Here is a 22,647-nt window from a genome sequence, read left to right on the forward strand (position 1 = left end):
ATATACACGTTCTACAACAACAATGATAATAATATTGCAGAAAAAATTTGATTCTTTAAAGACTCAAATCAAAATCTTGTTTAAAAACTTAAACCCAGATCTATTAAAGATTTCTCAAAGGCCTGGAGATGATAATTAAGGATGCAACAGAGGTTGCACGTTAACTGAAAAATTTCCTGACATGCAAATGCAACACGCGCCTCACGTAGCACGCGCGCGAGCACCGCTCGAGACCGCGCATCGTCGACTCACGCAGGTGAATCGAGGAAGCGAACGGAGTTCGCTCTTTCCCGGCGAGGATGGCGGCTTATCGTGCCGATCGTATAAATTGCCGCATTCCGATAGAAATCGGGCAGTGTGGCCCGATTATCTCGCGCTCGCCCTCTCTCTTTCTCTCTCCCTTCCTCCATTATCTCTCGCGAATCGCGGCTCGCCTTCGCCCCGGATCGCGAAATGCAAATTGGCCAATTACGGACGCAACGTGCGCACCGTCGACACCGTGCACGGCGGTTTATCTCACTTTTTGGATTTCTCAATTTACTGACCGAGACGCACGCCTGAAGTCTCGAAGAGTTATGCAGAGGAGTAACGGATAATTTGGTATTTTATACGCTACGTCACGAGATAAATAGTGTAACATTTTATTTTTATTCACATATATTATTACTGCCAAGAATATATTTCTTTATGCATATTTTTTTTATAAGATTAACATGCCTTTTTTAGAAATGGATATGTATTGTAAGAAGATTTTTATACATGTTTATATAAAGAAATTTAATGTTTACTTTTTTAATTCTTTTTATATAACATTACAAATTTTCCTTAAAATATTTGTTTTATTTATAATAGAAAAAATTATTAAAAATATTTATTCATTCAATTTTTTAAATTTTAACAGACAAATACGTTAATATTTTAAGAACTGCATTACTTGAATAATACACGAATTTGCGAATCGTATATCGCTTGTTACACCTGACGCTTTATCGTAATTTGGACCCTTACCTTGTAATTACGCCGATTGTTCATAATTGCACGATACAATGAGCAATTGCGCGGCAACATGCAGGAAGGTCATAAGCAAAGTGGCACAATTTCCGGCTTTACTGTGGCACATTTATCATTAATCCGGCGAGAAATACACTTTAGGGATTGCATTACACGTTTGGTGGAATCATAAATACTGATTGCTTGCACAGTTCACTGTAATTACGATACATATGAGCCGATCCTCTTTCGAGGAAACGTAATTACATCGCGCACATGCTGCATCGACACGTAAGCTCTCTTGCTTAACGCTTTTTTTTTGTTTCCCCGCGATGAAATCAATGCGATAATACGATAACATTGTGCGATCGATTCATCAATATACAACACATCCTGTTATGCATTAATCAGATTGTATCGACTAACCCTAGTTGTATCAAGTCAACAAGTTTCATATCACGTGTCATTAATTATTTAGTACAGAAGATCTCTCAATATTCAATTTGGCACGTAATAATATTATATTATATTTATTATTTGTTAATAAATGCAATAGTTTTATCTGATACGTTATTAAAGAATTAGTAATAAATATATTTTGAAAATGGAGGAACTTAAGAAAGATTATTGGATCTGCTTTTATTTTAGATGAATAAAAGTGTCTATGTGCTCATGAGGATATAAATCAATTTAAAATTATTTAAAAATTAAAAAATATATAACATGCCATCATTAGTTCTGGGTTATACTTAAAACGAATTGATTGCAATTGATAAATACATCAAATTGCTGGAATAAGTACACGGTAATTGCAAAGTCCACACAATTATACGAAACGCTAAATGTTGTGCGCGGAAATTCTTACACATTCCAATCGGGTATTATGATAGATTATGATTAATTTTTTTTGCGCACGAAACTAACGTATTTGCTCCTAGATGGGTGTCGTTAGAATCCTCCGTAAACGATTATGCCGTTAATTGCTCGAACACACGTAACAAAATTATCTTATCGCGGCAATGGCCGACCTTCGGCACCCAAGGAAAAATGCATACCAAATTGCGGAGAATTAGCAAGAGACAGATGACATATAGGAAAATTTTGCATTAGTCAGAACACAACGATTTTACGTTCAAAAAAATACAAATTGGCCACGTATATATCGCGTATAATACGGACATTTCATATTTACGGGACAACTGAAAGAGTAAAATATTGTCTAAAGCGTGTACTTTTAAAGAAGAGGAGAAAAGATTTTGGAGAAATTGAACAATAAAATATTCTATTTCATTATTTATCAATTGTATTACAAATTTCTAAGCGCAAGCTTTTACGTAAGAGATATTGGTTATTCGACAATTCAACTTGTAATTGCAGATGATTATAATTTATAGATAATTTGCGGAGTAACATGTGTGTTTAAATAATGATAAATAATGTTTAAAATGGGCGTTTAAGAAAATAATAAGACATTTAGATTGAGAAAATTAAAGTGGTAATTATATTGAGCCTTGAAATATTAAAAACGTATAGGAACTTGGAAATGATTAAAAAGCGTTTATTAAATTATGCAGTATGCAATATGCATTAAAAACACGGATATGATACAGTAATGTGAAAGATAAATGTATAATGGAAAAATCGTTGTAAAAATGTCACAAAAGGCGTTTATAAGAAAAACAATTTATTCGATCAATATCTTCTTTAGCAATAATAAACATATTTTTGGTTTTACCGATTAACATGAATCGCTCGCTCATGTTCGCAAAATCTTTTATCACTATTGTGCTCTCTCTCTCATACACACTCTCACTTTCAGACATATATACGCGCGTTTTTTTCTTCTCACACTCGATGGATACATACACGAATATCTTGAAAGGTATCTATACTTACCGATCTATCGATCGCGATCCTTCTCACATAAGTTTATATAATCATAATATATATAGCACAAAATTTCTTAACGCACGAGCCTCGTGTCGGACGTGTCGCGCTATGGTATTCGCTAATTAATTAATTTACCCGTCTTAATTGGTTAATTAAAACGGGAGAACGGGGTACCTCCGCGCGCGATCCGATTCGTCGATCGTGATCTTCGGTCGCGGGCCTTTCATCGCCAGCGAATTAACAAAACGTCGTTGTCGAACAATTAATCTAATTAATTATTATACATAATTATTCAACTAACTAATCCTAATGGTATGTTACAATCTGTACGTAGGTAGGACCGGGATCTCTGGTAAGCCTCGAGTTTTCGCGAGTTATCTCGTCGTCTTCGTGTGCGATAAATCGTTTCGCGTTTATATTTTATTTAAATTCCGGAGAAAACCCGATTGCGCTACCAACCGATCAGGTCCAGCTTATGCTATCTTTGGTCCTCTAGCCGCTATGATTCGTTGCCGGATATGCAAATTTCGCTTGCGTCGTCGCTTCTCGCGATCCTTTTCGCTTACGTTCACGCGGGGACGGATTGATCCTTCGGAGATTTTGAAAAATTCGGATATTCCTATACGGTGGAGAAATCCTTATATTTACATAAAGCTTTCGCGCGTGCTTTAAAAGCCATATTTCAGAAATTTCATAGCGATCGCGAGCCTGCGATTCGTGTATATTATAACATCGATGTTTCTTTTTTTTCTGTGCAGGTAAAGTACAACGTGCTTATCACTTAAGCTATACACATTTCGCTTTTCTCTCTGCATCGATACAAAAATAATCGCTTCCATTCACGCTTTTCTTTCACAGCAATATAACCTCCCGCGGGAAGTATATCTTAATTAACGACGTATAAAAAATACGTCCGTCGATAATATTTGTACCGATAATTACAGAAGTATGCTAAAGAGTGCGCAAATAAAACGTAAGAATTAAAATCGCAAATAACAAATAAAAGAATTTGAAAATATTGATCAGGAAATATCTCGTTAAGTCGATGATATTATAAAAAAAAAAGAAACAGATGACTTTGGCTTCGATGGACTATGATACGTGATAGAAAATAATATTCGCAATCAGCTCAGAGCTCTTGATACATCCTGTGTACATTTTTATTTTGTTACATTTGTTACTATCAGATATCAATTGTAAAAATAGAAATAACACAAAAAAATAGCTTTTCAATAATTCCAATCAACAGACAAATTAATTTTTTTTGTCAGTTATATTATATGACTTTATTGATTATGTGAAGTTTATGTTATATATAATAGTTTAATGGCCAAGATGCTCACTTGAAATTCACAGGAAATGTCGTATTAAACGCGGTTATGTCATATTAAAATTATATAATAATAATATATAATTAAAGAAACGTGTTAAAAATAATTTTGATATCTGCATCTAGGCATTATGAGGCTTAAGTGTACACCAAACACACATATTATTTATGTATTTAAAGGTGAAGAAGCACTTTAATACAGTAAGAGTGCAGTAATATTTCATAAATATAAATCGGATATACGACGACACCGAAGAAGGCACGTTCAGGCACTTAGTTTCACTAGCAACCTCAGGTCAATCTAGTTAAATTGTCTAAATTTATTGCGAGGAAAATTAATAGCCCGAATTAAAATATAGAAATTTTTTCGATTTCGATTTAGTTCTCACTTGTTTACCGTAAGCACCAAAATATCGAAAATAATAATTGTAAAAGCAGAACTTTACGAATACAATATCCTGCATACGTGCCTCAAGAAATATAATACATATGTATATGTAATATATATACAGTGTTCTTGTTCACTATTAAATTTTGCAAGTGTCATTATAAATTATCGTTTCTAACAACAAATTGGAGATTTAATCATTAATATAATGCGGTTTTAATATACTCTAACTCGAGTAATATATTAATAAAAGCGAGTCTTGAGAAACATTTTGAAAATTGAAAGATGAAGATTTTTTAAAATCTTCTTAATTATCAGTACATCTTACAATCAAAATAATTGTATTAAATGTCGTAGAAAATCGTATTTGCGTGAAACTTTGAATTCTTTTCAGATTCATTCATCTGTTATGCTTAATTATTTTTGATCGGCCAACGCGATATCAATTAGAAAAACAAGAAAGAAGTAAACTGAAGAAGACGTCAAAAATAATACTCGTCTCAAAGCTTATATAATAATAATAATTCTAACTACGTCAGAAGTACAGAAATACCAAGGCATTGGGCAGATTTTAATTAAACACACGGTCGTCCGACTGATTTATGTAAATACTTCGCGTTCGATTACGTGCTTCACGCTCCATAATTACAGAGCTCCGAAGAACAGATATTGCGATGTGGTGATTTCAACGGAAAATATTTACAATTCCGCTTCTCACCTGAGCGTAAGCGAGAACGGCTCGCGGGGAGACAGCGAACGTTCAGCGCCTCGAATCTGTATCGTGCAATCACGCGTGCAATCGCGGCTGTGTGTACTTATCGTTATTTGAGATAAGACCGACCTATGTCACTTTCGTGACGCGTCGGTCTCTTTCGGTTCCGTTCGAGATGTGCACGTATCCTACTTCGATGACTCGCGGTACACTTTCGCGGATATTCCGAGACGTCGACATCGTCGATACATCACTAGAGCTATTAAAGTATAGCTCGCAATTAAATCAGGCCGACGAAACGAAAGGAGTGATTTAATGCGAAAATAACATCGCGTCTAATGTAATTTATATTCGCGTTCCGACACGGATATACGATATATATCGATGCTATTTCGACGTCGCGCGTCGAGATGTATCGCGCGTTGCTCAAGAAGCCAATATTAGCATGTTGCATATATAAATGTATATCACGCCATAGAAAGAAAGTAGGCGTGATCATTGATATGACAAACGCGAGGCGCTACCTTTCAAAGCGACTGTCTTTGATACACGCGCATGCATCGTTACACGTCATTCATTCATTAATAAAATTAATTGAGAAGGCACACGTGTCCTCACGTTCAAGCGCCACACTCGCTGATGCGGACCCGTAAGAGCCGTTTCCGATAATCCGCATTAATTCATATGCGTCATCTAGATACCGATATACCGAACCGGATAGCCACGAAAGTTGAAGATAAAAGCGCCGGTATTTTTAATCTGAGGGTATCTCACAATCAGACTTCTGATTTTATGTACAATTTTAACGAGAGACTTTAATTACCTCCGTTTGCATATAGAACGCAGAGCACTGAGATCTTTCTCCGACTCCGATTCGAGAAGTTGTATTCGGGATTCGATCTTACCTTACCGTATTCAATCTCGCACAGTAATTAAATTAGTCGCGAAGAGACGCCGAATTCCTACGGGTATCGCTATCGCACAGCAATACGTCCACTGATGCAAACACACACACACACACACACACACGCACGCATACATATCATATACGCGCGTGATGCGTTGCTCCATTCAGCCAACTCCATCGAAGTTAAAGTTATCTACGAAATCTCGCTTCCGGCTGCCGATCTCGCAGTACTCGCGGTATTGCCCTTCCCCAACCGGTCGCGGCAATGCCCGCGATCCAACGATACGTACCGCTCTCGGTTCGAGGGCCTGATGCGCGTTCACGGACGAAGCGTCTGTCAGATGAACGAGTCTCAGCTACTGCCGGGCACAGATATCACGTGGTAACCCGCAGAGGATGTTGAGCGCGGTGATATCGGCGAGTGCCGATTGCCATTTGGCTGCTGTTGCTGCAGCTGCTGTTGCTGTTGCTGCTGTGGCGGTACCTGCAGAGAGCGATAATCGAGCGCCGGCGCCGCCGGGTGCTGACCTTCCCGGTGTCTACGTAAGTCGACCTTCCTTTGGAACGCCTTGTCGCAGAGGCCGCACTGAAACGGTTTGTAGCCGGTGTGCTTACGCATGTGCGTGATCAGGTTGCTGCTCTGGGAGAACGCCTTGCCGCACACGACGCACTTGTGCGGTTTCTCACCTGTAACACAGAATCGAGAACGGTGCCTGGATCAGTATGCTGTTGCACTTTCGTTCGACTATAATTACGATATGATCCTATACAAGATTATTTGCTACATCTGAATTTGATAGAGCTCCATTTATAATTGTGTACATGTATATTTTGCGATTCCTCAGATGTTTTATATATTGGATACTGATGCGAGTTGAATTATTTGAAAAAAATGATTCAAGAAGACAATAGACGGACTTCTGAAAACTTTCTGAATTTTGCAACGTAATTACCACCTGTCTAATTAGAAAATAATAAGAAATGTTGCGTTTCTGATATAAAGTCATTCAATTAAATACAGCGTTAATGAACTCGTGAGTACGGTAGGCACGATAGATTTTGATCGACGATTAGCTACGACGATTAGTCGTCGGATGGGAGGCGTGAATTGCGAATGCATACGCACTGCAAATTCGATTATCGCGCGAGGAAGAGAACCGACGAGTGGTCTGGAATAATGAACCAAGGTTAACCAAACGCAACTGAATCAACCAATAAATCGTGGCGTCAGCCGATAATAGAGCACTTGCGCGTCTGACGACGATGACTAAAGTCTTTCGCTCGGTTCTTCCGAGGACAGCCGATCGTTACCACCTTAACTTGGCTCGTTCAGGCACAAAGTGCAATTAAGCGCAATTATTTTACATGTAAAATAAGCAATCGAAGTGTGTCGTCACGTCCGCGATACTGATATAATACTGACGGCTGACAAATAATCGATACGCTTGACGCCGTCTTTGAGAGAAATTAGTAGGGAAATTAAAGGAGACACCGATGATCGCGAGACGTTGTGAGTGAAAGAAGGTAATCGATTACTTGCTACACACCCTATATTAAACCTAGGGTATTAAAAAAAGATTACAAGACTACGGACTCTTGTATAGCGCTCATTAAAAGAAGTGTAAAAATATCTAAGCAATATAGGTCAAGAAATTATAATTTCCATACGATTTTTTTCCCCAAGTTGATTCCTTTAGTTATTTTGCATATAAAAGTATTAAGGCAAGATTGTCGACAAGTGGAGATTATCAGAGATACTTTATCCCGATAATATTCTGGAATATAAATGAATCGGTTGAAAAAAAAAACAAACAGAAAAAACATATGACTTCATGCAGAAATGCAAGTAAATCACCTGTGTTAACAAACCGAAAATCGCTTCTACCTTTGACAAGGTTAATTTTTCGACCAGATGACTAAATATTGTTTGCTCGCCTTAGTGAATACGCATAAAAAATCTTTTATCCTTTTTAACTCTACTTTAACACCTTTTTTCACGTGAATTTTCGGCAAGGAAATGTTACAGTAATAAAAAAAACCGCTATATTTCATCGTAATTCCCCGGCAAATGCGGTTTCATCGAAGGCAGAAAGTGTCACGAGCGGCATCATTTATTAGCGTCAGCCGCATAATCTCGCACGCATCTCGCAATTGCTCTCGCGATATCGTTACACGAGAGAAAAAAAATCAACAACTTCTGCGTTAATCGCTCCCGCGAATCTTGACGCGCTCAAGTACGATCGTCCCGCACGCAGATCGCGGCCTCGTGGTAGATAGCAATAATAATAAAAGAGAAGAAATAAAAAAAAAGAAAAACGAGAGTGACCGTACTTGCAAACTCCTGTCACGGCCTTCTAAAAGTCCGCCGTCGCTCGTCTAACGACGATCGACCGACGGTGATAGTACCGAGCAAACACCTGTGCCCGCGGAGAGAGAGAGAGAGAGCGAGAGAGACGAAGCTCCCCCCATCCTCACTTCGCTCGAAATTCCGAGCAAACAGTTTTATGATTGTAAAGCGACGATAAAAGCGAACGGACGCCTCCGAATGTTGTAACGCGACGGAAGGCGCCGTCGTTAAGATTCTATCGAAAAGAAATTAATTCCGCGAGCGGACGGGACGTTGCGCAAGCGGTATCTTCCTCTCTTTCTCTCTCTTTCGAACGAGCGTGCATAAACGGTGGAAGAGAGAATTCACGAGTGTCCTGCGGGATAAAAAAGAAACGAGCGGCTCTCTTCGCGGAAAAAGTAGGAACTTTATGTCATCGTGCGAAGCGCGAGTAATCGCGGGATACTTAATGCTCGCATCGCGGAAGATAGGATCGGTGACGAAAACATTTCGATTTACATCTAATTGACGTTTAATTTGCAATGCCACGGCGAAATGTGGACGCTGTAAGTGTTTACGAATTATATTCCAACACTCGATACGTAACGAAAGGACTAAAGATCGATCGATTTCCCGTATCTCACGTGCGCACGGAATAAAGAAACTTTCTTTCCTTCTGAGTCATTCGGCGCGCGTTGACGCAGACGGACGTTCTTTTCTTTAAATTAAAATTTACTGACGTTTCATTTCGATATATTATTGTCGGAATTATCGGCCGCAACAACACGGGCGCGTACAATAGCGCGGTGGATGACAGTGTCGGCTTTGTCCGCGGCAGGCACGCCGTTTCTTACCATCCTTTCGCGACTGTACGAAGGAAAATACAATTATCGTAATTGTACCACCTACGATTCAATTTTTATATCGTATTGCTTGACGCGGGAAAAAGCCCCATTCGTATGCTGTTAATATCTCAAGACAATTTATGGGCTTAGAGCAAACACATCGATTTTTACTTCGTAATATTTTGCGATATATTTCCCGCACATGTGTATCAACAATGGATAAGATAATTGTGAAAGAACAAATTGTGAATAATCTAGTTAAACTAACATTATTTAGGAGAAGCGGTATCACGATAATTGAAGCGTCATATGAAGTATTAAATTCATATCGCGAATTATACGTCTCAATATTTACCTCCTGCGGTTTAAAGACAGACGCAATGCTAAAAAAAAATCTCGCTAAGCACACTAAAGTCCATTTCTACCAATGTAGATTAATTTTAATCTCGGTTTAACTTATTTTTCGTCTTTTTCTAATTCTTAGAACTAAAAAAAGATAAAAAGTAAGTTAAATTGAGATTAAAATTAATCTACGTTGGTGAAAATGGGCATAAGAACTGAAGATCTGATTGTAGTTGCGTTACAAATTACAAACGATGATTTTAAAATAAAATAACTGAAGCAGGCAATGCGAGGGCTCGGCAAAGAACTCAGCGCGAATGTGCTGCTGAAGTCGACACAGTGAAAATCGCGCGTCGCTAACGCAATTTGCCTGCGACTTTGGTAATTTTATGTGCGCAAACATACAATGTCCGTTGAATGTATCGCACTGATACATACCATTTATTACATATTTATTACCGAGTTCGTTACGCGTACAACTAATGGGATGGTAATAAAAAGTTGCGCATGCAAACTTGCAAATGCCGCGTGCTTAATTACAGCATTCGCCTCGAGCGAGCAAATGCGACCGATTGTTATTCCGCCTACACGTTTTCCACGACTATGTCGCGACTCGTGTTTGACGGCATGTGCGTCACCCTGTTGAAGCTACGAACATCTTTTTACCGTGTTTTATTTCGCGACGAAATGTATTTCCTCGCGTTAAATAACGAGCAGAATAAAATGTCGCGAAAAATACGATCACACTTTCAGGAACGATACGGTATTATATCTTACAAAGTTAGAAGTGAGAGAGCGCGCGAACGTCGTTTCCACGCGTAAAGCTTTATCGGGAAATTTATTAGGAATTCGCGCTCATGATTCAGAGCTTTCATAGCCCGGCAGCCTTGGAGGCACGACGGTGAACAACTTTGCTTTGGAATTGGAGCTAATAAAACTCGACGAGGAAAACGATAGAACGACATTAAAAACAACGCGCGAAGTATTCCGCACTTGAAACACAAGACAATCGCAAATGCCAGCTAGTATTTATTTAATTAGCCTGAGGAAAAGGGAGGTCGAGTGGCGATTAAATCACATTTGCCGCGTCTATTTGCCTTTCAAGACCAACGTAACGAGGCGCGTTTTGTAGGGAGGGCGAACGGCTCTCGCGGGGGTCAGGGGAGAAAGAGGAGAAAAGAGTATGACAGCGCGATGTTTGCCCTAGACTTTTTAATTTCTCCGGGACGAGGGTGGTATCGCCGTCATCTCTCGCGCGCGCGGACGCGCACGAACGAAGAAACTTGGATAGGTACGATTCCGCGCGGGCTGCCGGATAATATTTATCGAGAGTGTCAGCGACCCATACGAACGTGCGTATACACCTCGTCCTACGTACTCCGCCTATCGATCCATCTCGACTCTCATTACCGGCCCCTTACCGGCCGACTTAAATATTTACCGGCTGAAACGTTTGCTTCGCGGCCGATTATAATGATAGGAGCGAATAGCGCGCTTCTTTGTGTGTGTGTGTGTGTGTGCGCGCACATCCGTGCGAGACGCACACGGCGGAGCGAGTCCTCTTAATTATGCAGGTCCGTCTCTTTTAACGAACGTGATGTAATGGCGGCGATATCGACTGCGATGACGGAGAGAAGGGGAAGGGCGAGAGAGAGAGAGAGAGAGGGGGGATCGATTTCGTGCGGATTTTTCGCGCTAGAGAAATGAAGCTCGTTAAAAGATTTCCGACGTCACGCGATAGCCCAGCGATTTTGGGAAAGACGTCGAACCCCCGTCGTCCGAACTTAAATTACAACAATCAAGATTTTTCCGAGAACTTCTCGGAAGTGACGCTTATTGTTCAGATTAGGACTGTTACTTTTCGACAGCTTCGAACCTTCGAAGTTCGAAGTTGACTTGGAAGCTTTAAAGCTTCGAAAAAAATATATATGCGATATATAACTGCAAAATTAGAAATTTTATTCGAATTTTGTCATAGAATTTTATAAATGTGTGTCTATTGCGATACTATTATTATTATATTAAATTAATAATTGTATAATTTTGATTCTTCGAAGACTTTAACGTCAAAGCTTTGAAGTTTGAATATCGAAGCCTTCGAAGAAAATCATCAGCTTCAGATCCGCGGTGATCGAAGTGTTCTACGAATTTCACTGCTGCACCAAGTAAATGTACGTTGATAAAATAATACGAGCGATGACAACAAACTGTGCGTTTCGTGAAAGCCCACCCCGAACGCCCCATTCTTTGTTTTCCCGCCCCCTTCGGGGTTCAATGACGCGCCGGGAAATCATAGCGTTTGCCGGCACAATTTGCGGCGGCAACGTAACATTTCGCTTGATACCCGCGCATTCGCCTCGATTACTCTTTCAGAGCGCACTTGCGGACGGTTGTTTCAGCGAACGACGAGGTAGATACGCGACCTGAGAGCGCGCATTATCTCGCGCGGATGCCTGCATAGGCAAAAGTTCACAGTCGCGGAAACACGCAGCCGGCGGACGACCGTATTTTTTCTTCCCGCCAATTGCTGCTTGGCATGCGGAAAAAAGTTGTCCGCCATCGGCGCCGATCGCCGGAAGCGATCATCCCTTACGACTTACTCCCGCGCGTACGCGGCTCTCCTCTCTTTTCTTTCCCCCTTTCCGACCGGCAGCGCGGCGAAAGGGGTGAACGGGGGATCCTATCGATCCGCTCGGAAAAGTCCGGCGGACGGATCAAAATTGTCGGAGTAAAAGAGTGCCTTCGATAATGATAAAAGTGCGCGCGAGAGAGGCAGCGGACATTTTTTTCGTCAATGACCGTCATCGCGGACGACGGGGGTGCATTCCGTCGCGCGATATGCGACACGAGAGATGTATTACGCAAAAATTTGATCGGAGATGTACGTTCGTACCCGAAGTGAATCATTGACGACATCGCTTTACATTTGGTCTGAGCTCGACCGTCGTCGCGCGATGATACTTAACATCGATCGACAGCAACCTTTCGTCGCACAAATCACCGTTATTACTTGAACTTTTTTTTTGCAGTTACAAGAATACATTCAGAGAATATCGAACGTTGTAAGTAACAGATAATACTCGTGGAGAAAAGAGGATAATTACTGATCCATAGTTCTGTAATCAAGATATCAATTTTTATTTCCGCGACTCGAGCGCCCGAATGCTTCCAATATATTTCTCTCCTATTCAATTTCAAGGAAAAGTCGTAGGAGAGACTCGAACCTTCAATCAAACAGTAAGATTACGGTGAATGATAATTTCAAAGCGAGGGAAAGTAAAGATTTCAAACATTTACCAAGCCGCGGGAGTTGAAAATCGTCGGTATTAGAAGGACTTCAGCTAACGATAAGTTTATACATTTTCGATGCGACGGAGAAACGTACATACGTTCGACACACGATTCGTGTTTTCCTCCACGTTATTATATGTATAAGGCATATCCGTGCGTTTGAGACGCGATGGAGTCGGTGATACGCGATCGTCAATTATGCAGGAAATCAAATTGCAGCGGCGACATCGCTACCCTAACAAAAAGACACCGCGGCCGCGCGCGACGGTGACAATGAGAGACCTGGCGCGTATCCCCACGTCCGGGAATTATTTATGCTTTCGTTGCGGGAGAAGGAAAAACTTCGACGGAACATTTTTTGAATCTTTACTTTCCTCGAACGAAAAATATTATTACCGTAAAGAATAAGAGATCGTTAAAGCATTACACTTCGAAAATAGGCTGGAAAACCGAGACCGTACGGCGAATTTCCCATAAGAACATTTATATCGCGTGAGACTTCGCGTGAAAATACCTCTGAATCTTTACTTCTTGGAAGAACCCCATTATGACGCGTACCAGGGGAAACTTTCGAAGCGTTGTTCTTCGCAAAATGATTGGAAGTTATAGAACGCTTTTTCTCTTAAAAAAAAGAAGCTTTAATGGCCGGATAATGTTCTTTTATGAGAAAAACGGTGAAAATTTTCACATTTTACAATTATCTGCGTTATTCTTCTTACATTTATTTTCGTATTTTTCACCGTGGCTTGGAATAAAAATGTTTGCGCCGTTAGTATTATTATGGTATCAAATGTATTTTCGACTGACAATAAGTCACTTTAAGATACGCTTAAGATACGCCATAATTTCAAACCATAAATTGCGTTTATAATAAATACTTTAAAGTCCGTTATCATCTGCAATTACATTTCAAGGAGTTTGATAACGTAGGAGCGAGGAGCTATCACAAGTTTTTCTGAAAATTACCGTAAACGTCGGTGATTCGTATATTACAAGTATTTAAATGATAAAAATATACTTATTTTCCATATATTCTACGTTATCTTCTTTCGTTACGTATAATGCGAAAACATTTGTGGTCGCTGATTACTTGCACTTTAATTTTAAGGTATTGCTTTAAAATATATATAATACTCGCGATACACAAAATTGTGAGCAAGCGAAAAATATCATTGCTGTTATGAAATAAATTCTGGTAAATTATTAAAGTCAACCGAGGAATATATTAAATTCTCTAAAAATGTGTACACACAAAATCGGTTAATTCAAGAAAACAAATTTAAATGAATATATTTTGTCTTATAAGTTTGTCGCGAATTTATTTAATTGAATTTAAATTATCTATAAGCGAGATCTTATTCAGAAAAGAAACGTTCGCTCGCTTAACTGGATGTGGCTAACTTAACTAATCAAATTCTTTCACGTTGTCGTCCTTTGAAGGTATAATTAAGACATAAATCCCGAGTATTGCAACTGACCGTCGCGGTGCTACGTTACGAAAGAAAGAGAGAGAACGAAATTGGTAGCGGAAAGTCGCTGCGAGAGGGGTCGATTAAATTCGCATTACGCTCGCCCCTCGCGGAGAAACGTAGAGAGTACAAAGTGGCTGGAGCGAGTTCCTCGAGCATTCGAGGGTGCTGTCGCTCCCTTTCTCGGTAGCTCCCTAACCCACGACGACGAGCGGCTTGTTCTCTTAGCCGCTAATTAGCGCGGGACACGCACGCCCCACGACGAACCCGTGTCGGGCACGTGGCGTGCCGGAAACTCGCTTAGCGCGCGACAAACAGACCGTTTCCCATCGTGCATGCGCTCCTTCCGGCTGGGTTTCCACGAGAAAACGTGGCCGAAGCAGCTGATTAAATCGCCATTAAAACGTGTCCCTATCGCTACCGATCGCCGCTTTCTTTCATGTCCCGCTTTTGCGACCGCGGGACGGTCGCTTGTCGCTTAAGAAAAACGGTCGGACCCGCAATTTACACCGGAGGGAGGGGATCGGATCACACGTTATTCGATACACGCTGGGATTCAATTTACGGACTTAATGTGTAGACCGGTCGCCGAAATGTTTTCGGTTAATTACTTTTTCATCGAGATGACTGTTTCAGTGGGACATTTAATCGTGCTTGCAACAACACGAGCGTGTGGCATCATACAAATAGATTAATTACATTTTTTCTTGTCATGTATCTTCTTACAGAAGGAGAAATCTTTTAAGAAAGCTCTTAAATTATCATTTTATTGACTAAAATATTCTGTTACATCTATGCGATTTCAAAATGTACACTAGAATATTATTTCTTACTTTCCTCTAGTAAGTTAGCAGACATGAAATCAAACGCATAGAACGCGAAACAGAATACGCTGCATTTCATGAATATTTCAAAGCGCTAGGTAATCATTTTAACAACAAATCCACGTTTCTCCGTAAAAAAGTTATTGTTAGAATGCGAGTAGTTATTTTCCTTTCTCAAGAAATTACCGATAATAAGCCACAGTGAGTTGTGGAAAAATCATGCTGCGATTGTGGCCGTTTGTCAGGTACACTCGGTATCGAAGTATGGCGCGGGTATATCCAATACAATCATTTTTTATGTACGCTATACAAATATCTTTCTCGTCTGAAAATTATCTCTCAATATGACAACAAATCGCTGCTCGAAAATCACTCTTAATATCGCGAACAATACGTCAAATATTAATCATTTTGGAGATTTATATCGCGTTCGAAAAACAATTAAAGATCAAATTCCACTAAATATCTAGTTTTACGTAATTATGTTAATTTCTTTTTGCTTTACTGATTTACTTTATATATGTCATGAAATTATATATGATATAATATTTAATACACCTATATATTTTACCTATCAAAATCTTTTAGAGCCCATTAAAGCAAAAGATAGATCATATTATTATTAAATTATTATGATGATTAATTGTTAAGTTTTACTTTATAAATAATAATAAAAATGTATATGTAAGAAAACTATTTAGAGATTTTAAAATACTTTTACAAAATACAACAACGATTTTGCGATAATCGTGATGACTCCTAATAAATTTCACTATTCGTTACACGGCGGGCTAATTTTGTGCTTCAGGCGATTCTACATGACGAAAGAAAGAAAAATAACCGTCCGCGTGTGCGTGACGAGACACGATTTCCATACGAAACAGCCTGATGATCTGCCGATATATTTATTGCTGGCAATATGCGCGTGTTCACGTGTGGGTCTGCCGCGACACACAAACCTCGAATGAATCAAATCCCGAAGCTAATCTGATTGCATGCCAATCCATTTTTTTCCCCCGGCTTCTATTGTAAAAGAGGATAATTGTCCTATCCGCCGCTGAGCGAACGAAATGGCGAAGAGCGCGGTTTTGATGACAGCGCATTTTGCGTATAAGCTAGATTTTAGCAAGTGATTTGCCCCTTATCATTTGTCTGCGGAGCAGCGTTTTGTACGTCGCGAATTAAATGGCAATGTTGAAGTTTAACGGCGCGCTAATGGTCTAACTTCGTGCGGGGGCAGGGGGGCTAGGGGTGAGGTACAAACATTGTAAGAACACATCGATTTATCTTCGGGACATATTGTCATCCTTTTTATTCGCTTATTGCAAGGAACATTGCTGGGGAAGATCTTTGAAGATTCCGTTTGAGATCTCTCATTGAATACGAGAATAAGGGGATATTTATATCGAAAGTTAGATTTATACGCTGTCTCTCCTCTATTTCCCCTTTCTATCTAAAGTATACGCGATGGTGACGCGATATCGATTCCCGGTGCGGTGTCGCGTATATGCTCTCTGCGTGATTCTTTCATATGCGAAAAGGGTCAGTCGCGTAGAGACGTGGGTGCGACATTCGCGGGGACACCCCTATTGAGGATGCGTCGTGGGTCGCACACATTTTTAAACGCGTGTGCGTCCGTTATTATAGGCGCGGTCGCGCGAGTCCGTTGTCCCCCTTCGTTTTTCGTCGTCGCGCTTGATCGAACGGATGCGCGTTGCAACGCAATCTCATTTGCGCGATAACGCGCATCAAGCAAATGCGACTTTTTGCAAGTGCTCTCTCTGCAAATAGCGTACGAGGTGTATTACGCTTAATGGATTGAATTGCAGCAACGACGTCTTAAGATCTTAATTAATTTGTTTTAATTTGCGCGCGACGGAACCGTTTAATTCACAGGCGTTTTAATTCGTTAAAATATTTATAAGATATTCCTTGTAATATAATAACCGCAATATACGTATCGTTTATTTATAAAAAAAATTGTCACATCTTGTAAATATACGAACGAATTCAACTCTATCAGAGTTCAGACAACTTTTTTATACTTCATGAAATTATGACGTTATAATTACTTTTCTCGCGTTGTTTTTTGATAAATGCGCTTTGCGTATAAAATAAGGATGTGTTCACTTTTTCAATAAACCTCACTTGTTATTTCTCAGAAATTAGAGAATAGATTCTTTTTTAATTCTCGTTCCATGACCTGCGCGACTTATATGTTCGAACATTTCGCCGATCACAAGACACCAATGTTCTGAATAATGTACAAAGTGGTCTACGGTGGCAACAAGGCAGTCCTCATAAATAATTCGGAAACCACCCGCCGAGGACTCGATCGCACGTCTTTTGTTCCAAGTAACGCGCGGAATATTATGCATTTCGAGATGCGCGATAAAATATGAAAGAATAATGGATATTTTTCTGCAATTCAAGATAAAAATGACAACTAGATTTCAAGGATCGAGTACAGCTAATACACAATATTCAAATTGATATACACTTCGTTTATACACTTTGTTTTAAGTATTTGCTTGAGAGATTAATATGTTATCATGAAGCATCTAAAGAATATAATATTAGCTATTAATTATTTTAGTAGTTTAGTAGTAGAGAGAGAGAGAGAAAAAAAAAGAAATTAAGCTGTCACGGTGTTCTGCTATTGAAACTATTTTTAACTGCTCGCTTTGCGTCTTCCGTTTGGATGTAGAGACTATAAGGACAGAAGCTCGTTAATGCCAGCAATTGTAGCTATCGATCGGCGATACGTAGCAGCAACATTTGATCGAAGACCGCGGAGAAAGAAGAAGTTTAAGGGAGAACACGCGACAAGCTGTAATTCCGAGGACAAAAGTTGGGCTATACGAGTATAGTCCGCAGCGCAAAAATTAGATATACAAAGTAGAGGCTTGTTACTGACAATCGCAATTATCGATGCTCACGCAATGCCCCCTCGTATGCCCCGAAACTTTGTCATATGGTTCCCCCGTATTGTCTGGTTAACGCATTATAATATCTCTTTAGAAAAGTCTGTAGGTGACGAGACAAAGAGATCAATGCAGCATATTGTATTTCCGAGAATCTTTATATTATCAAGCTAGGACATTAGTGAAAGCTATATGAAAATAACTTCTTTTATGAATCTCCGTTTTACTTTGTGATTGAAATTATTTGCATATAATGTTCTAATTTTTTCCGTAACTCATCGTGATCGAGAATTATAGTTACGCAATCTCGTTAACATGTTAGAAATTGAAACGCGGTAAATTGGATTGCTGACACTCACCGGTGTGGATGTAGGTGTGCTTCTTCATGTCCGACTTCTGGTGAAACCTCTTGCCACAATATTGACAGGGATAAGGCCTCGTGTCGGAGTGGATCAGCAGGTGAGTGCTGAGCGTGCTTGACCGTTTGAAGGCCTTACCGCATTGCTTACACTATTGTAACAAACAAAGAAATTGGTTTACCTTAGTGCTACGTCTGTTTAGCGAAGCTATCTAATTATCCTTGCAAATATTGTACATACAAATACAATACATTCCTTGAAACTCGGTTATTTTTTATTGTGCCTTTAATCAAACGAGAAAGAGTTTATTTCTTGGTCCTATATAATAACGGCTATAATAATAATTAATAATATTCTGACATACGCGTCAGAAATTTGAAAATATAATTTTACTGATTTCAATAATGCGAAATCATTCTGCCGTTAATAGGAATTTCCTTTGCTGAGACAAATCACCATCGTCCAACTGTTAAACCGTTAAGTAGCTAATTTATCAATTTCTCCTGGACAGTTCGTGTTTCCGCACGCGATATTGATTGCATCCCTCTCAAGAAAATTCTTTCCGCGATTCTATACGCTTCCCAATCTCGTGGAAATCTGTCCCGTGTTATACATCATATTATATACATCATATCACATATTAATAATGTTCATTCAGAATCTATTAATGAGATCACTTCGAGTAACTCCACGAATTTACAACGATCTATCCATTTATCAATTGCAATAAAAATATCTGAAAATGTCTGCGTTGCATTATAATAACGATATAATAATAAATGAACTCGCCGGAGCTTACTTGTTTTTTCGAATTCTCGTTCGAGAAACTTATCTCTTCCTACTTACGACAATTATTATAATTTCCGTAAAACGTACCGCATTTTTCCCGGCGCCGATTTGCCAACGCCGTAAAGTCTCTCTTGCTTTCCAACCGCGGACGCGGTTAGGAAAGGGAATAAAAGCGAACAACGCGGAGGGAGATAGAAGACGGCACCGCTCCTGGGCGCCGGGACGCCAGGCACACCTGTGTTCACGAAGCGTCGCGTTACTTCTTTCCTTTTCTCACTTTCTCTATCACTCCTCTAGCTCATTGTCACACGGGCGCCAGTCGTCACAATGCCCCGACGACGCGCGACAGTGCGGCTCGATGCGTGTCCAGGCTGACAATTTATACGGGGTATGAATATGCCAACCGCGGAATATTATTGCGCGCGCGAGTACGCATGATTCACGTCGCGTCGCGATCAATAAATACGGAAGAGCGACCTGTCTTCACGCGACATTCAACTTCTTCGCGATGATATCGCGCGCCGCGCGCGAATCTTAATCCTCGCCGTTCAGAATTGACAGAGTCGAAGGTACCGGTAGTGATCGGTAGATAAATGATTGCTGGCTGAGATCGTGATTACTAAAATATTGTGGTTGCTCTTCTGAGAGATAGTGACAACTTACGAAACGTAACCAAATTTAAAAGTTATTTGAACATATTACTTGCGTGTGAAGAGTGAAGGTACTCAAGAAAGGATCATTTTCCATGCTAAATTCTGCTCAAAATTGCAGATTGTGTTGCATATTTGCATACGACGAAATCTATATTTACATCTTATACATTCAAGATTTTAAACAACATATAACGAGATCTTGTCCGTTTTTTATCTCTCAAGACGAGGAAGCTATTCCGGTCAATGTACTACGTATGTACATGAAACGTTAAATGTCAGGGTAAAGAAGGACAGAGCAACGTATTCAGAACTCTGCCACTTAACTGTAATTAAAGCAAGATGGTCACGTCGCCGGTGTACCGATCGCGACAATGGAGACTCCCACGCACAACAATTGTCACCCTTAATTGCTCCTGTCGTCCACCTGTGGCAAAATGGGGAGCTCTCGGAGCGGTCAACGGTGAGACACCGTCATCCCGTTCGCGGATACGAGGGAAAGGAAAGGAAAGCGACGCGCGCGGCGCCTTGGTGGGAGGGTTTTCGTTAATAAGCACCGCCGGAACGCCTGTGTGTCGAGAGATCGCGAAGGAAACGACGGATTGTGGGAAGGAAGGAAGGATGGATGAGGCGAGGCAGCCTCGCCATTGTCGCCGCACGAAAGCGTCTGCTTCCGGTACGGTTCGGAAACAAAGCCGAGAAAGAGATAGAGGGGAGAGAAAAAGAGAGAAAGAGAGAGTGTCCGTGCCTACGTTCTTGCTCTCTGGCCGCCTTCCATCAGTTTCTGCGCTCCTCGCGATTCGCGGCTCTTCGAAATCGTGTAATTACCGTTAATCTCTTGCGACGCTCTTTGTACGCGGCCCGAAACATCTGTCGTTCGTCGGCGAAGGCGCGAATTAAATATAAAGAAGACTGCGGCTTTCCCACGGATAGCTTACCTAAATGTCGCCCGTGAATCATCGCGGTATCGCGAATGCCGATTATCGCGACAGGTAAGTTACGCGTTGCTTAAGCCATTTTCTCAAGTTTAAGCTTTAAGCTTCATGAAACCTAGAAGAATCCAGGAGAACCGGTTAGGAAGATCGTAATCTGTCATTTGGTTAGGAAATCCCGGACGCGTTTAGAAACTCGTGATTCTAATTTATTAAAAATCATAGAATTTTGATACTTTATCAAAAAATGAGATATTGCATTTGTGACTAAAATGAAAGAACGTTATGTCCATCAAAAGAGAAGCGAAATCCCTTTAGCTTCGCCTGAAAGCGGATATTAATACAGATCACGACGTTGACCTACTAAATAGTCTTTACACTTATATTATGTTATAAAGAGATTTAAGTACGTTGGGAAAGACTTCGCTGATATTAAAAGCAAAAGCGTAATAAAAATCTAAAATGTGAAGCATGAATCAGTAATAGAACAATTTATCGTAAATTGTTTCTACTAATAGCTATATAGCATCGATATAATTACAGTAGGTATACATTTATGGAGTAAGAAAAATATAATTCTAAAACATTTGGGAATTCAATTATCTTAATACTTCAGGGCTAATAGTCTGTTCTAAATCTAGGCTAAAATAATGCCTGAACAGACTAAAAGGCTGAGCAATATCAAGAATTTAATATCAATTTCACATCATGACGTATATACATACGTATACATGTGTGCGGCCCACATATTCTAATATGTCGAGTTACGTGTCGTGGACGTAAAACCACGGCGAGGCGAGTTTCTCTACTTCCACTCAATCACACGTAATTGAGGCGGCGCGGTCTTTTGTCGAGGTCCATGTACTCGTCAAAAACGTTTGACCCGTTTCCTCGCCCCGACGCGACGCACTTAAGGGTATTTGCGACCCCGCAAGAAATTCATATCGCGTGACTCCTCGAACGCCGAAGCCCGATTTTTTTCTTTCTCCGAACGGAACGGAGATCGACCGGTTTTACGCTCTCGGTATGTAGGCACGCGTAAAACCCCGGTCGTACTCTCTGTGCGTACCAAAAGGAAACATTCGCGCCGCGATAAAGTCGAAGATGGACCGAGCGCGACGCGTTCGACAACTCGTCCGTCCGGATTGCTTCGTTATGTTAATTAAACCGTGCCTATGTTGTAACAGATGCGTGATGGCTCCGATGATGATGTCTTATTTAAACTTAAGCATTTGACGGCGTTTCTTTTAAAACAGCTAGAAAGTGGTGTGGAGTCATTATGACCTCTCTTATAACGATCCATTGGAATTTATTTAATTTCTTTAGTTGCCTGCATGGTGGAATACGCATCGTTTATATTTGCTTCATGAAATATTACTGTAATTACTACTGTATAGCATTGGTTAAATCGGTTATCGAACGAAACTGCTAATCGAACGTAATTGCTAATTACTGAATTAGCTAACTATTGAATTAGCTATAAAAATTAAAAATGTTGTTGAAAATCGTACATAACTGTTACTTAGAAAATAAGTAAGTTGCGTAAGTTTGTCTAGATTGATATTTGCCTGAGCAAACCGTTTCTTCCTTTGTGATAAAAAACTTTCGTGGTAAATATGCATGACTGGAAGAGAGAAAAATATCGATTTTCAAGGAAATCAACGTGACCTGACCATCAG

At 40.1% G+C, this 22,647-nt stretch overlaps 1 protein-coding gene across 1 annotated transcript in view; it reads right to left on the reverse strand.

The window, feature by feature from the left end:
• Window positions 1-2,527: 2,527 nt before the first annotated feature.
• The window catches only part of LOC139772573 (uncharacterized), a 32,320-nt gene continuing 12,200 nt past the window's right edge, over window positions 2,528-22,647 (reverse strand). Inside the window, exons 5-6 of the mRNA XM_071706386.1 lie at window positions 18,598-18,748; window positions 2,528-6,904 (exon numbers count right to left, since the gene is read on the reverse strand). Coding sequence (XP_071562487.1) covers window positions 6,570-6,904; window positions 18,598-18,748 — 486 coding nt within the window. The 3' untranslated portion in view covers window positions 2,528-6,569. The remainder of the gene's footprint in view (window positions 6,905-18,597; window positions 18,749-22,647) is intronic.

The sequence above is a fragment of the Temnothorax nylanderi genome, unplaced genomic scaffold (assembly GCF_030848795.1).
Source record: "Temnothorax nylanderi isolate EJ_2023f unplaced genomic scaffold, tnyl_v1.0 TNYL_tig0051_pilon, whole genome shotgun sequence".
NCBI classification, from domain to species: domain Eukaryota; kingdom Metazoa; phylum Arthropoda; class Insecta; order Hymenoptera; family Formicidae; genus Temnothorax; species Temnothorax nylanderi.